Here is a 14,459-nt window from a genome sequence, read left to right as displayed (position 1 = left end):
CACTTTTAAGGTTAAAAGAGATAAGGCAATTTTGTTGGATACAGAATTTGATGCTAACGGTCCGAACTGCTGGCTTTGGCCATGAATCCTTTTGTGACTCAATCTCCTCATCTGTTTAAAGGGGATAACATCGCTTCATGTAAGCAGCACAGGGGTGATGGTGATTCAAGTTTAAATATCTGATGTTTGCAAAGTATTCTAAAGGCTTAAAGTACCAAGCATTGCTTTGACAGGTTTTTGCATTCTATATCCTTTATTTGAGCAAAATGAATTTTTATGGTTTTGCTTATGAAATCTATCAATTATAACCAAACTTTATATCACACTTCAAGTTCATCTGTATAACAGCTATTATATAATAAGAAAAGGGATAAAATACATAAAAATGATCTAGCTGATACCCAGCCTCCTTGACTGTAAGGAAGAGCTTGCAGGCCAACACAGGAAGGCATTGTTCTCACTTCTGCCTCCTGTCTTTCTCTGTTGGTGCTAGTTGGACAAGCATGTCTTATTTATATTCACCAAACCACAAGATCCTCCTCCCCAACCAAAATGGATCATAGTACTCTCCCTCTACAAAAATATGTGACAGTTACTAAATGCACCAGAGAACACCGAAGGATCTTGAGGTCTTTAGGTCTTTAGGTGTAAATATGTTTGTTAAGGTTCCCAGTGGTTGACAATTTATAATAGTATGAATAATAAGAAATCAAATAATGAAGGGCAGCATGTGACAGGTCCAGCTAGGACTGTGGCCAAGTCAGTCTGTTAGGACAAGGTCTCAGAAGCAGGTAGGTGGAAGAACTACCATTTATACCTTTCCCTTTTACTGGTCTCCTGCCTGTAGGAAGCAAAGAAGGAGTCTCAGATAGAAAACTATTTCAAGACAGATTGCACAGTACCTCATTTGCTAGGTAGGTGTAGAGGACTTTGCCTTTGATAACAAACCAGCGTTTCTTCCAGTGTCTTTTGCCTCCCTTACATCTGCTGAGGTAACCACTGATGGTAGCTCCCTCTCCTGAGGCTGCCACCTGGAGCACGGTAGGAGAAATCAGGATTAGTAACAGTAAAGTTTTTTCCCCTCTTGATTATGCATGTTTGCATCACACAAACCACTAAGTGAAACCTTAAAAGTATTGATACAGAAAAAATATAAGCATGCTATTATGGTTCTTTTTAAATGTTTGAATATTTATAGGTAAACTTAATTCTCAGTTACTCTAATGGAAAATATGCAGTTATTATTGAGGTCAGTAAGATTACAGTTGTTTTCTGAAAAGCCAAACTTGTCCCTTTTCCCACATGTGGTGGTTTTTGGGTGCTTTTCATATTTTAAAAGTACATGCTTCCAGAAGTGAATTAGAGTCTTGTAGCTGAACACTTTTAAGACGTAGGTATAAATAGGGCCTTGCTACATTTTTATATTAATTTATGTTAATCACTTTGGTAATGACTTGGTTTCATTTTTGAAATAATATTTCTGAGAAGACTTGCTCCTCTTATAGAAATATTTTGAGGTCTAAGGGCTTAATGTTCTTAAAAATCCAGGTTTTGAGTAGATGGAACTATACACATGCACACATAGAATGCAGTGTACATCATTAGTTACAGCAGTAAACTATAGTAATATTGGATTTGGAAACAAAGGGCATAGATTCAAAAGCAGCTTTTGTAACACTGATACAAGAGATGACTGAGAATTAAAATAGCAGTGTTTTGCAGCAGAATAGAAATGTTCCAGGACATTTGTTCCTTGGAGTAATGCTATTGTGAGATAGTTCATGTTAATAAAGATGTGCTGCTTCCCTGTGGATAGAAAGGTGATGCTTTTTTCCTCATGGGGTTGAAATTCTGCCAGCTACTTCTTTTAGTATTCAATTTGTGTGTTTGTATTACATGCTTGTATCTTTGGCACAGTTTCATGAACAAACCCCAAGAAATTCCAGTGTCTCGACTGCACAATGAGTTCAGCAAAATGTTTGCACCCTAGTCTCTTTATTACAATGATAAATGCCTGCAGAAATGGGAGTACCTTACTGTACTCAAGTTCAGTGGGCAGTTTAGCTACCTAGAATCAATCATCAACATGATTGGCACCTTGTTCCTGGAAAGAATACTAACGCAATTGGAGAAATCATGTCACCATTGAAATTGGTGGGAATTTTGTTTACATTGGTGAAGTCAAGATTTTACCCATTTGATTTGAAATAGTTTTGTTTGAGCTGGAGGGGAAGTGCCTGGTGAAACATGTATGCTCTTGAATTGACTGCCAAGGACTATTCACTAAGCCTATTTCCTAAGTAAGTGTTATTTTATTTCTCTTGAAATCAAAGTAAGATTTCAGAAGTAAGGGCCTTCTTAAGAAAGGTAACTGATGAACAGTATATCGTGCTCTGTTGATCTGCCCTCTTGTTCTGTCTAGTACCTTGAAAGCATTTTAGTTTTTTCAAGACTTCATAGGCTGATGAACAAATTAAAGTACCATACTCTCCCACTCTCTCAGTGGGCTCAAGACATTTCTGTGGTATCTCCAGAGCTAAGAGTATTTTTGTGAACACTACTGTGAAAAGCAAAACAAAAGAAATTGCATGATGAAAGTAAACCAAGGCATGTGCTGAGCCCACTGCACACAGTATAATTCAAAAACAGCTGCTGAAATATGAGCACACAGTTTTCTATAGTTCCTTGCCTTTCTCAGGCAGCTTGGTTCCTACCTCCATGAGAGCTGAAGGGATTTTCTTCTGTTTCTTAAAAGATGAATAATGAATATTGTGGAAAACAGAGGAGAAAGCACTGCTTGAACACCTAGATGAAGCTGGAGGGAAGCTCACACTTAGTGGCCGCTCTGCAAGATTAAGAAAATTCAGAAAGGGAAGGGGGAAATGGATAAGTTGGCATATATCAGGCTAGGGTAGAGACATGTTACACTAATATAAATAACTACGGAACATGCAATGCATCCTTTATACACAGTTTTTATTTTAGCCTTTCTTTCAAATCACCTTTTTAAGTCTGATGAGTGGGTTCCATGGCACCCTCAGTTAATGGTACTAACCTAAAGTTTCTTGAAAAGGTCTGCAAGAAAGCTGACAAAGCTCAAAACACAGCTTGTTTTCTTCTTGTTTAAAATAAGCATTAAGCAAATGGTTTTGACATCTTTCTCCTTTATGTTGTGTAACACCTTTCCAGGATAGATTCACTAATGCAACATTCTTTCTGTATGAACCATTCATTCTCTTTGAATTGTACATGGGAGACAGTTATTCTGTATCTGAAAAGTTCCATTAGGCCCATGTGTCCGAGTTCATATCTTCATGATTTCACTTCTGGCAACACATTATTTGAATGCTCTTAGTAAAGCATAGCATTAGTTTAGCACAAATCTGAGTTACTGTTTCTGGACACATGTGGGAACTCAGCACATCACTCCAGATGTCCAGAGTTACCCAGAGAACCCTTGGGGGGGCTCGGAAATCCTGGAATGTTGCCAGGAGCATCTGGTGGCTTGACTTCGATCCCTCTAGGGATGTGCCACCTGTTTGAGGACATGAGAGTCACTTGGGAGTGAATGATGCAGGAATGATGGATTTACAGGGTGAAATATTGATTTTAGGCGTTTGGTACAGGGGGGTTATGGAGACAAGATGGAGGGATCAGGGCGTGTCTTGTCCTTCTTTCTTCTTCTTGTCATCCATTTTCTGTGGTGATGTTGGCACTTGGGGATTGGTCCACGGTGAAGGTGCACTTGCTAATATGGGTGAAAGGTATTGGGAAATAAAGGTAAATATGATGTACGTAGTTTTTAGTATAAAAAGACACAACCACCCCGTGGATGGTCAGAGTGCCCTTGGCTGCCTTGCAGGTCAGACCTCTGCTGGGCAGAAAGAAAATTCTGTAGATAAGAAATAATAAACAATCTGAAGACTGAAAAACTGAAGAGTCCAGACTCGGCCTTTGAAGCGCGGGCTGCCCCAGAACCATCCTACGCGTGTCTGGGCAGAGACAGACAGCCAACCGGACAGATACACATTGGCTTGGGGATGCTTTTTTTGGCTGTTGTGACAGCATCTGTTTATGTGTTTTCTTGGCTAGCATGAATTTCTTTAATCAGAAGGGAAAAACGAAGCTTCATCTGTCCATGCCTTTTTTTCCTGGCAATGTAGTAAGCTTACTTTTAGAGACTGTCTACATGAGTAGTTGTGCAAGAAAATTGTTTCCTGTTCACTCTCTGTTCATATATCTGTAACCCCTCTCCCCCTTTTGTCTTTTATTTGGATGTGTACTTAAGTCAGAAGAGACTTATGTAGTAGGATAATAATACAAAGTTCTAGATAGGCAGTAGCTCTTCTGCTTTGAATTCACACTTTCATCTGTAACTAGATAAACTTGCCTTGTAGAGCAGCTCTTAGTAACTCTGCACTTAGCCTTAGTATATCTTTTTGTAAAAGCAACAACATGGATGAGGACAGTGAAGAACCACAAAGACATGTTTTATTTTAATGGATAATTAATTAGAAATGACAGGGAATAGTTATCACCTATAATTACATCAATTTAGTCCAATTGCTTGACCAATTAAGGGTTGCCCAAACATTAAAACATGTTATTAAGGGCATTGTTTAAATGTCTCTTAAACACTGACAGGCAGGGGGTATAAACCACCTCTCTAGAAAGCCTGTTCCAATGTTTGGCCACCCTCTGGTAAACTAAAGGTTTCCTCATATCAAGTCACAGCCTTCCCTGCTGAAGTGCTGAACCTTTCTCCTGTGTCTTGTCACGGGAGCAGAGGGAGAAGAGATCAGCACCACTGTTTCCTGTCTCCTCAGGAAGCTTCCGAGAGCAGCTTCCAGACTCCTTATCTTCAAAGGAGGCAAACTCAGTCCTCAGCTGCTCCTCGTAGGACATTGTTTTTATCATTATTCTGGTTTATCCAAAGGCTAGGGGAGGTCTCAGAGAACTGGCTTATAATCATAGAACCCCAGAATGTTTTGAGTTGGAAGAGAGCTTAAACTTCATCTTGTTCCATCCCCTGCCATGCACAGGGATGCCTTTCACTAGACCAGGTGGCTCCAAGGTCGGTCCAACCAGGCCTGGAACACTTCCAAGGGACAGGGCAGCTGCAGCTTCTCCAGGAAACCTGTGCCAGTGCCTCATCACCCTCTGAGCAAGAATTTCTTCTGTAGAGCTAACCTAAGTTTCCTCTGTTGCAGTCTGAAAAAACAGTTTGCTAAACTTGATTTTATGGCTCACTAAGCAGTTTTAGCTGCTATAGAGCCTGGCTCTCCCAGAACCTCAGTACACATGCCTCAAACTTGAAATGAGGAGTACTATTTAACAAAACACAATATAGAAGGCAAGTCCTAAATCATCCCCATTATACAAGCAGGAAATAGATTTGTCAGTTTTGTAAGAATGAAGGAATCTTACCTCTTTTCTTAAGTTCCACATAGCAGCTATCACAGACTTTTGCTGCTTGATCTTTGAGGTACTTCATAGGGTACTTGTTTCTTGAACAATTTCGACATACAATCTGTTTCAGCAAGAGGAGAGGCACATAAATACAATATAAGTTTATAGATATGCACATAGAAAACAAATCCCCTGAGCTGGCTGGGAGAGGAAGTTGGACAGTGGACCAGACATGACTCTCTCCTGAATCTGTGGCAGTCAGGAAATGCCTGCTGATTGAAATGTGATTGCTGTAGCTTTACACTGCTGTAAGCCAAGCAGAATTGGTCAGTGTATTTGGTTGCACACCATTGCTGTGCCCTTCTCTCCAGGAATTTACACCTTCCCACCACTGAATCACAGAAAGACCACTTTAATATGACTTCTGTTTTCGTAGCTTTGTAACTAACATTGTTTTCTTAAACAAGTTTGTCTGCTCCTCCAAACCCTGTGTATGTACAGATTGATTTTCTCAGTGGAATTAGGAAAAAAGATTAAGTTAAACGCTTTTTTATCCTATCAAAAATTGCTGTTGGTTTTATTAAAATAAATTTTAAAATCAGGTTAAAAGACAGCAGTGGTTTAAAACAGGACTGCAGTTTTATGTATACAGGCAAATCTCTTTAGTCAGAGGTCAAGGGATCAAACCAGGAAAGCTTATAGGTCCCCTGAGCTTTAGGGCAAAAGGCAACAGCTCTTTGGAGCACAGAGGAAACATTCCCTTTAGTCACTGATCAAACCATGCTCTGCTGCTGAGTTTCTTCACTTTCCTTGGAAGATCATTTTGCCAGCTGTTATTAGGGACAGGACATGGAGTAGTTGTGCTACTGCTCTGGTCCAGAACAGAGCCTGTATTTTTAGTCTATTTCTTCACTGTCTCTAGAGCTAGCTGTGTGTTAGATAAAAGGGCTGCACTCAACAACAATTATCCTGTCAGTCTTTAACAACTAGCCTTTAGGAGGTAATTTGACCTCAAGGAAAAGTTACTGTTATTCCTTCTAGTAACAGTAGAAACCTAACTAGCTAATTTAGCAAAGCGCTCACTGGTTCTGTTAGAAGTCGAATTGTCTGTCACCTTGATGTTGCTACAAATTTTCAGATTAAAGCAGCAGCCGCCAGTGTCCTAGTGGTGTGAATAAAACCCCTTGAGAAGCTCGCACAGCTCTTACCTTCCCGCAGGCATGGCAATGATGTCGCCTCAAAGTGAGGGTAAAGTCACAGCCACAGTTCATGCACATCATGACATGGGACACGGGCACCAGTGTAGGAGGCCTCTCACCCAAGGGTATTCCAAGCCTTTCCCTTAACTTAAAATCAAAGAAGAATAAATGAAGAAGCATCCACACTTCCTAAGTCCGCTCAGCCCTGTTGCATTACATACAATTCTCTCAGTCTACCTTCATCTACTAAGATCCCCAAATTTTCTCATTCTTAATGCACTTCTATAAGTGACATACAGCTGCTTCAGCACTGAAAGATTAGCACACACTGCTGTTAAAGCCAGAGTCACAAAAAGTAAAAATCCACATAAATCTATTTTTGGTCAGGCCCTGACACTCTTCCACATCAGAAAATTATCTGACTAATTGCATATGAAAATTGCAGGTAGGAACACGACTTAAAAGCATCTTTTTGTTAGCAGCTTTTGAAATGATATCCAAAAAAAGCTCTACTACCTTAAATCGAAAAAGCCCCTGAGCTCTTTGTCATTACACCTTGGGACAGCTGTGTGATAAGGGAAGGGAGGATAAAGAAAACAGTAGACCCAAAGATGAATTTACCCCACTCCAAATCTGATCCATGCTTTCTGGTTGATCTCAATATGTGTAAGCAGTTTTAGAAAATGTATTTGCTGTTCCTAGTTCTTGAAATTCATCACATGGCAGTGATGTTCAGGTGCCTTTGCTTCAAGCCCAGGGAGCCACGATCAGTGTGGAACTGAAGGCAAGCTAACAAGGTGTGCTACTTCAGGTTCAGCACCAAAGTATTATGAGTGCCCCATTGTGATTTCACAACTGCTCAGCATTTGGCACATGTAGGACAAATTCTGTGCTTTTGAAGGATTGTTTCCGATATGGAAATTAGACTTCTGCCAACACACAGGATCTAAACACAGACAAATCAAATTCCTCCAAATCAAATTCCTCCAAGTTTCTCCATGCACACATTCAAGCTTATACCAGAGGCAGAGATGCAAAACAAATTATTGTTTCATTTGTTGAAAAAGGATTTGGTTTAGATTAAACTGACTAATTTCAAATGTTTTTTCTGTTAAATATTTGAAAGTAGATTCGAATACAGGCCAGAAAAAAAAAGTCCGATTTGTTTTTTAATTAATTTTTTACTTACTGAGGTCTTAAAAATTAATTTACAGAATGGTTGAATTTGGAAAGGAACTCTGAAGGTCACTTGGTTCAACCACTCTGCTCAGGCAAAGCCACATAGTGGCAGTTGGCAAGAACTGTGTATGGGTGTCTCCTGAACATCTCCAAGGATGGAGACTCCACAACCTCCTCAGGCAACCCTGGGTGCCAATGCTCAGTCACCCTGAGGGTGAAAAAGTGTTTGCTGCTGTTTGAAGAAGTTTCCTGTGTTTCAGTTTGTGGCCACTGCCTCTAGTCCTGTCACTGGACACCACTGAGAAGAGCCCAGTTTCTTATTCTTTGTGCCCTCCAGGTATTCATACAGTAGATGATCCCTGAGCCTTCTCTTCTCGTGGCTGAACAGTCCCAGCTTTCTCAGCCTTTTCTCCTATCTGAGGTGCTCCAGTCCCTTATCAGCTTTGCTGCCCTTTCTTGACTCTTCCCAAGGTTTCCATGTGTCATACTGAGGAGCCCAGCATTGGACACAGCACTCCAGATGTGGCCTCACCAGCACTCTTTTGTATTTATGGGGCTCTATGTAATCTAAAATAGCTTTTTAAATTTTTATCAGATGCAGGTTTTGCCTCCTTAACTGGGAGTAGAATAACTGAAAATAATGAGATAATATGCATAATTGCACTGGTATAATTTCAATATTGCTGGTGGGGTTTGCACTGATAGTGACTTTATTGTGTATATGATAGTAGTGTAATTAATGGTTTTGGTTTTTTTTTAATCTATGAAGTTTGTAGCTATTTTTAATAAATCCAAAATAACTACTTGTTTGTTGTTTAGGACAAAACAATCTTCCTCCAGAAGAATTAAGCAAAGGCCACAGAGTATGGAGTGTGATTAATATTTCAGAGGTGGCCCATGAGCTGTGATGAGTTTCACTGTTCAAGCTCGGAATGCTTATTTAAGTGAAAATAGAATGTATGGCTACTAGGAACTCCATATTGTACAACCCTCCTCCTTTCGTGTCTCTGTCTTTCTCTCCCTTCCCTTTTCAAGCATTGAAAGATTTGGCCTCCTTTTACCTCCACGCTACTGTGGAAAGTCGAAGTCTTGTGAGCTTTGCAGTCATCTGGGATGTGTTTGGTGATGCAGCTGTACCAGTCATCCCTTTCTGAGCAAGAGCTGGGGAATGAAATACAGCAGAGCAGTCAATGCCATGTACAGCAGGGACTGAAACAAACTGATCAGAGGAGAAAAGTTTCACTTCATGAATGTTTGCTTTTCCCCACTACTGCACTGAACTTGTAATTTTCTGACCAGGAACAAAATTGACTGTTGGACATATTCAGAGTGATGATTAGTGTAGCTCCATGCTTAGGATTGTGACTGAGAAGGAACCAAATACCCAGAAATTTTTTCAAAGTAGTCTCTGGCTTTGCTTTAAGCTGCTCAATCCTGGATCACACAGGACAATATGAAGGGGCTCTTTTTGTCCTGTCTTTTTGTCCTTGTCTGCCCTCTTTTAGGCACTCTAGTGCATAGAGTGTTGGCATATAGGGGTTGCTCAAAACAAGCGTGTTTATGCTCATCTCTACAGTGGGCTGCTTAGGTGAATTGCATATTGGGAAATGCAGAAGTGTACTGCCCACGGTAGAGGTGTGAATAATTAATTTTCCTTTAGCTTCTTCACAGACAGCCTCCAGTCTCCTGGAACAGAAGAAGCCAGGATAGCAATTATTGAAGGAACCTGGGTGTTCCCTGGGGTTGCAGTTACCCGTGGAGGCCAGTAATTCTCCAGACTGGCCCCTAGATGCCCCCTGTGGACAAGGCAAACCAGCGAGCACTTCGCATTTGCCTGCTAGTCCAGCTATCCCCAAAAACCAGCAGGGTGAGTTCCTGTTATTTTACAGATGCATTTGCTGTGTTACAGCTGTGAGGTATCCTGCCTGTTTCAGCTGTTTTTTTCTGCTGTGATTTCAAACTGTGCACTTCCTGTTCATCTGAAACTCTGCACAGCTCTAGCGGTTTCTAGCCTGTCACTGGAGAGAATGCAACTCAGTGTGGTCTCCCCTTTCCAGATCATACCAGCCACTCACATTAAAGCTACCCACTAGACTTTGTTGTAAAAACTAGCAGTGGCATCATTGCCAGCTGCTGTTCAGCTGTGATTTCCTCACACTGTCCTCATGAAGACCACCAAACAAGACATCTGAGAACAATTTGTGTTTTGTGGTCTTAAAAAAAAAAAAAAAAAGGAGCACAAAAAGAGAGGAAATGCCAGATTTCCAGATTTTCTTGATGATCTTTGATTTGGCATCCCTCTGCACTATAAGCATAAGCCCTTGTCTGACGAACATCAGCCTGTGCAAAATTCAACAAGCCTGGAGCAGAAACTCTGAGCTAGTGTGTGTACTACAAATGGGGTAGCTTCCTCTGGAAGCCAAGGAGCTAAGTTACAGGAGATCACCTCTGTCAAGAGTCACACTACTAGTCATAGAATTCCAGAATGGTTTGGGTTGGAAGAGACCTTAAAGATCATCTCATGCCATGGGCAGGGACACCTTTCCCTAGACCAGGTTGCTCAGAGCTCTATTTAGCCTAGTCACTCCTTATTACTACCAAAGTTACCACCTGTCAAATTACACTTTCTAAGAAATCTGAAGATGTCTGTATCTTCCAGACAAATCATGTTCACTGCCTAGAAAACACTAAAAGAAGTCCTGATTTTCCTGATTTAAACATTTGTCTTGCTAATTCTTTAATGGAAATTCTCTTCACTTGAGAATTAAGATATGATTAAAAAACCCAAAAGAAACAAACAAAGGAAATCATGGCCCATATAGTGTTGGAAATTAAAGCCACTTTAGGAAAGACAGGTAAGAAGGACAACATACTAGCAAAAGTCTGATATCTAATTGGCCCCTTAAGCCTCTTTTCCACTCAATTAAAAATATCTAGGAAGTAATTACAGGTTTTTAGTGACTAAATGTGGGAATAACACCCATATGCTGATAAGTAAAATCGATTATGTCAATTTGCATAGGCTTGTTCTTAATTAGATATTTGACTGGTTGCATGAATGCTCAGCAGAGTTTTTGCTGAACCTCTGACACTCAGAAGCTCAGCCCTTAATCCACCATTGCCACATTTGGTCCTTGTAGGATTTTTGGGATGCATCTTCTGTGCTGAGCTATGTTATCCATGTCAGCTCATATATTCATCATTAAACAAACAGAAAGAGGGGGTCAAGTTGCCACTGCATTTCACTAGACAGCAGGGGACATCCACAGAACAAAGAAATTGGACCAGGATGGGATTTTGTCAAAGCGCTACCACTATCACTTTAAATTAGCCTTGCAGGAGGTAATATTGACTGTGTTATCCTAATATTTTCTCTGGTATTTTATATAAGCCCCACAGAATTATACGTGTGTCCAAGATTAATATTTTTGAAATGTAAATAAAGATATAAGAGCATATGAGCCTTCTCCATAAATATGTTGTGCTCAAATCTGTTAGTAGCTCCCTGCTAAACCAATAACATGGCTCTTCAGGTGAATGAGCCATTTTCAGCAGGAAATGCTAAGACTTTACAGTACTATCTGCTCATACAGCCATGCTGACTTCTGAGTTTTGGTCATCCTTGGTCTACAGCCTTTAGTCCTTGGGATTCATGTTGTATTTACTCAGTTCACTCACCTTGTCTCATACAAATATAAAGGCTCTGAGGTTTTCACTTTGGTTGTTAACCACTGGCCTATAGTGCAGCTTGTAGCCCCTCAGTGTGAGCAGTAAAATATAGAGATACTCAAGCCTCCTGTACTTTTCTTCACGTCTTTGGTGCTTCTTTTGGTTAGTGTAACAGGCCAAGGATGTTGTGCAATGGAGTTAGGAGAGCGTGCTGACTACTGGCTCACTGGTATCTCATTAGCTCTGCCAGCCAGTACAAAAAGGAGGAGGAATAACTGTTCTGGGGTGACTTATGGCAGATTGGTCACAGAATGAGCAGCACAAGGAGACGGAAGGGGCTCTATCCCAGCCTCTATCTGTCTGTTATCAGAAGGATAACCTTAGTCTCAGGTGCTGGTTCTATCTACAAACAAACACAGCTCACAGTTGCCTCACATACTTTATTTATCCTAATTAAGCATGGACTTGATATGAGTACAAAAGGCAAAGAAGCATCCTAATAATGCAAGCAGTGTATCCCAAGCTGCTCACTAGGGATGACAACTTCAGTTGGTCTGGGGAAAGGGGACATGCAACAGAATTTCCCCTCTACAATACAGAAGGACTGTACACATCTTGCTTTTATAATTGGCAGGTAATTCATTAGTATATTCTGAGGACTGTGAAGAGTGTGGAGGTCTATGGAAATCTCAGATATGGTTATAAAAGGAAATGGACCAAAAGGCTTTAACTGGTAGCTGAGCACTCCCCACAGATGGTAAGTGCTCTGGGAAGGATGAGAGCTCCAAATGCTGATTCTGAGTAAGAAAGTGTCATCCCTGTCTTTTTCTGGCACTGTGTAAATTAGGAAGTTGGCTGTGTTTCTAGGCATTCTGTTGCACGCTGTAGTTGCAGACTGATGGTGGGAAAGTCAGTACTTAAAAGCACTGAAGGCCTTGTTATTTGGAAGAATTAATTTTAATACCCTCTGCCATGGACATTTGGGAACAGTACCTTGCTGACAGGGTCAGGCAATGCTCATCATATTCAATCTTCAGGATGTTTTGGGCTTTCTCTATCACTGGGCGACTGACCTAGAAGCAAACGCCATGAACGTGAATGTGGACATGAGTTAAACTGTCTATAATCCATACACCACACAAGTCTCAATGCATATGACCTCTTATATCCCTACCATCTGTTTCATATTTCAATGCAAAAAGATGGGCATTAGGGTTTTTCGTATTGCTGTTGTAATGAGGTATGATCTCTATTTCAACATGATGGTGTGCTGAAGGAAAAAAAACAAAACATATTCCAGCCTATAAGGATGAAGTATCTATGAGGGCTCAGTTTTAATATGACAAACATAGATGTTTAGTCTGCCAAGTGTCAGAGCATTTTGGTCTATGCTTGTAATGAATAGAAATCACTTTTTTTCTGATGTGTGGGCATTATATAATTATACAGTGAAGCACTTCAGCGAATGCCTGCCTGCAGCAAGGCTCTGTAACAGCAAAAAAAAAAAAAAAAAAAAAAGAAAAAAAAAAACCAACCACACCAAAAACAAACAAACAAACAAACAAACAAACAAACAGAAAACCCAACCAAAAAAAAAAACAACTTAAAAGCTACAGCTCAGCTAAAATTTTTTCCCTACCATGGAGTATATTAGTGGCCTGCTAATAGCAACAGCCAGTGAGGAGAAACATAGGTTCATAGTTTCATACATTTTTATTAACAAGCACCATTATGCTAGTCACTCAGTATTTCAAATGTACCTCAGTAAGAACTTGCTCCACAACTCCTTTTCACTAAACAGTAGAATATTTTGGCAATTCCTAGGAATTTCTGGGATCCTTAAGTTAGTTTTAAACTCTCAGGTCCCTGGGGTGATCAACCCCTGCCACGTTTTCACAACACCTTAAACTTCCTATGTCATTCCACTGAAATTAATGATTAGTGATTCTCATCTTGTGTGTTTTCTAGATCATCAGACTTTTGACTTGTCACTTCAAATCCTCTTTCACATAAATACAACTTGGAATATTAGTTATAGAACAGTTATGAAGGTCCAATAGACCTCTTTGGCCCGATATTTCCTGTTGCATAAATTCTGGTGCCAATGAATACTTAGGAAAAGAGTGTGAGGACAGCTTAATTGTGTTTGCAATTTATAAATTTATCGAAGAAAAAGCTGGTTTCGTATCACTACATGAAATTGTTCCCAATACACCTTTTCCCCATAAAATTGGCTAATTGCTTTTTGAACCATTAATGCTTTTGATGAAAACAGTTAAAAGGCACATGAAAACCAGCCATGTGTCAATTTTGAGTAGCAAGAGTTTAAAACCAGGCAGACTAAGCTCTAGTGAATATATTGAAAGGAACAAAAATGCATTGGCTGGAGACAAAATGAGATAATAAGTCTTTTCTGTTTCCTGTTTCATGTTTGGAGGGTAACTGATTTTGGCTTGTATTATTTATGCAGTCTGAATAAGGCTGTCATATTAAGTCACAGACTTAGAGATAATATTTTTATGTTTGTTTTCTACTGTTTTTCCTTCTGTCTCCTGTAAGAGACAAGGGAATGCCCTGATAACAGGTCTATCCCCTCTTTCCCCTTGCTCAATATGAAACATAAACCAGCAAAGCACCAGCAGTTCCCTATAAAACTTTAATTCAAACTTTTAATAGAGATGAAGCATTACCTTCATGCCTGACACAGCCCAAGTGTTTTTCAGTCGGTATTTGCCATCCTTCTGGGGATATGTGTACAGCAGAACATCATTCATCTATATGAAAAGAAAGACAAAATCAATAATTTGCAATATGGCTTGCAGGCTTGCCTGCTTGCCCATTCTCCTGGGGGGTATACCTGGAACAAGCTGTAACTTGATGAACTGCTGGAACTGTTACCTGACCCTAACCCTTTCCTAATATCCAGCCTAGCCCTCTCCTGACAGCTTCATGCTGTTGCCTTGGATCCTGTCACAGAGAGCAGAGACTGGTGCTGCTCCTCTA

General features: G+C 40.2%; 1 protein-coding gene across 2 annotated transcripts in view; it reads right to left on the bottom strand.

Annotated features, from left to right (window-relative positions):
* The window catches only part of FGD5 (FYVE, RhoGEF and PH domain containing 5), a 78,178-nt gene that overhangs the window by 3,805 nt on the left and 59,914 nt on the right, over nucleotides 1-14,459 (bottom strand). For both annotated transcript variants that reach the window (XM_071439226.1, XM_071439227.1), the window contains 7 exons: nucleotides 14,147-14,230; nucleotides 12,450-12,529; nucleotides 8,849-8,948; nucleotides 6,618-6,755; nucleotides 5,428-5,530; nucleotides 2,715-2,845; nucleotides 903-1,031 (listed from right to left, as the gene is read on the bottom strand). In XM_071439226.1, the coding sequence (XP_071295327.1) occupies nucleotides 903-1,031; nucleotides 2,715-2,845; nucleotides 5,428-5,530; nucleotides 6,618-6,755; nucleotides 8,849-8,948; nucleotides 12,450-12,529; nucleotides 14,147-14,230 (765 nt within the window). The remainder of the gene's footprint in view (nucleotides 1-902; nucleotides 1,032-2,714; nucleotides 2,846-5,427; nucleotides 5,531-6,617; nucleotides 6,756-8,848; nucleotides 8,949-12,449; nucleotides 12,530-14,146; nucleotides 14,231-14,459) is intronic.

The sequence above is a fragment of the Agelaius tricolor genome, unplaced genomic scaffold, assembly GCF_023055355.1.
Source record: "Agelaius tricolor isolate 1412-34295 unplaced genomic scaffold, bAgeTri1.0.p SCAF_14, whole genome shotgun sequence".
NCBI classification, from domain to species: domain Eukaryota; kingdom Metazoa; phylum Chordata; class Aves; order Passeriformes; family Icteridae; genus Agelaius; species Agelaius tricolor.
The sequence above is the reverse complement of the archived record's forward strand: the minus strand, read 5'-3'. Positions and strand labels throughout refer to the sequence as shown.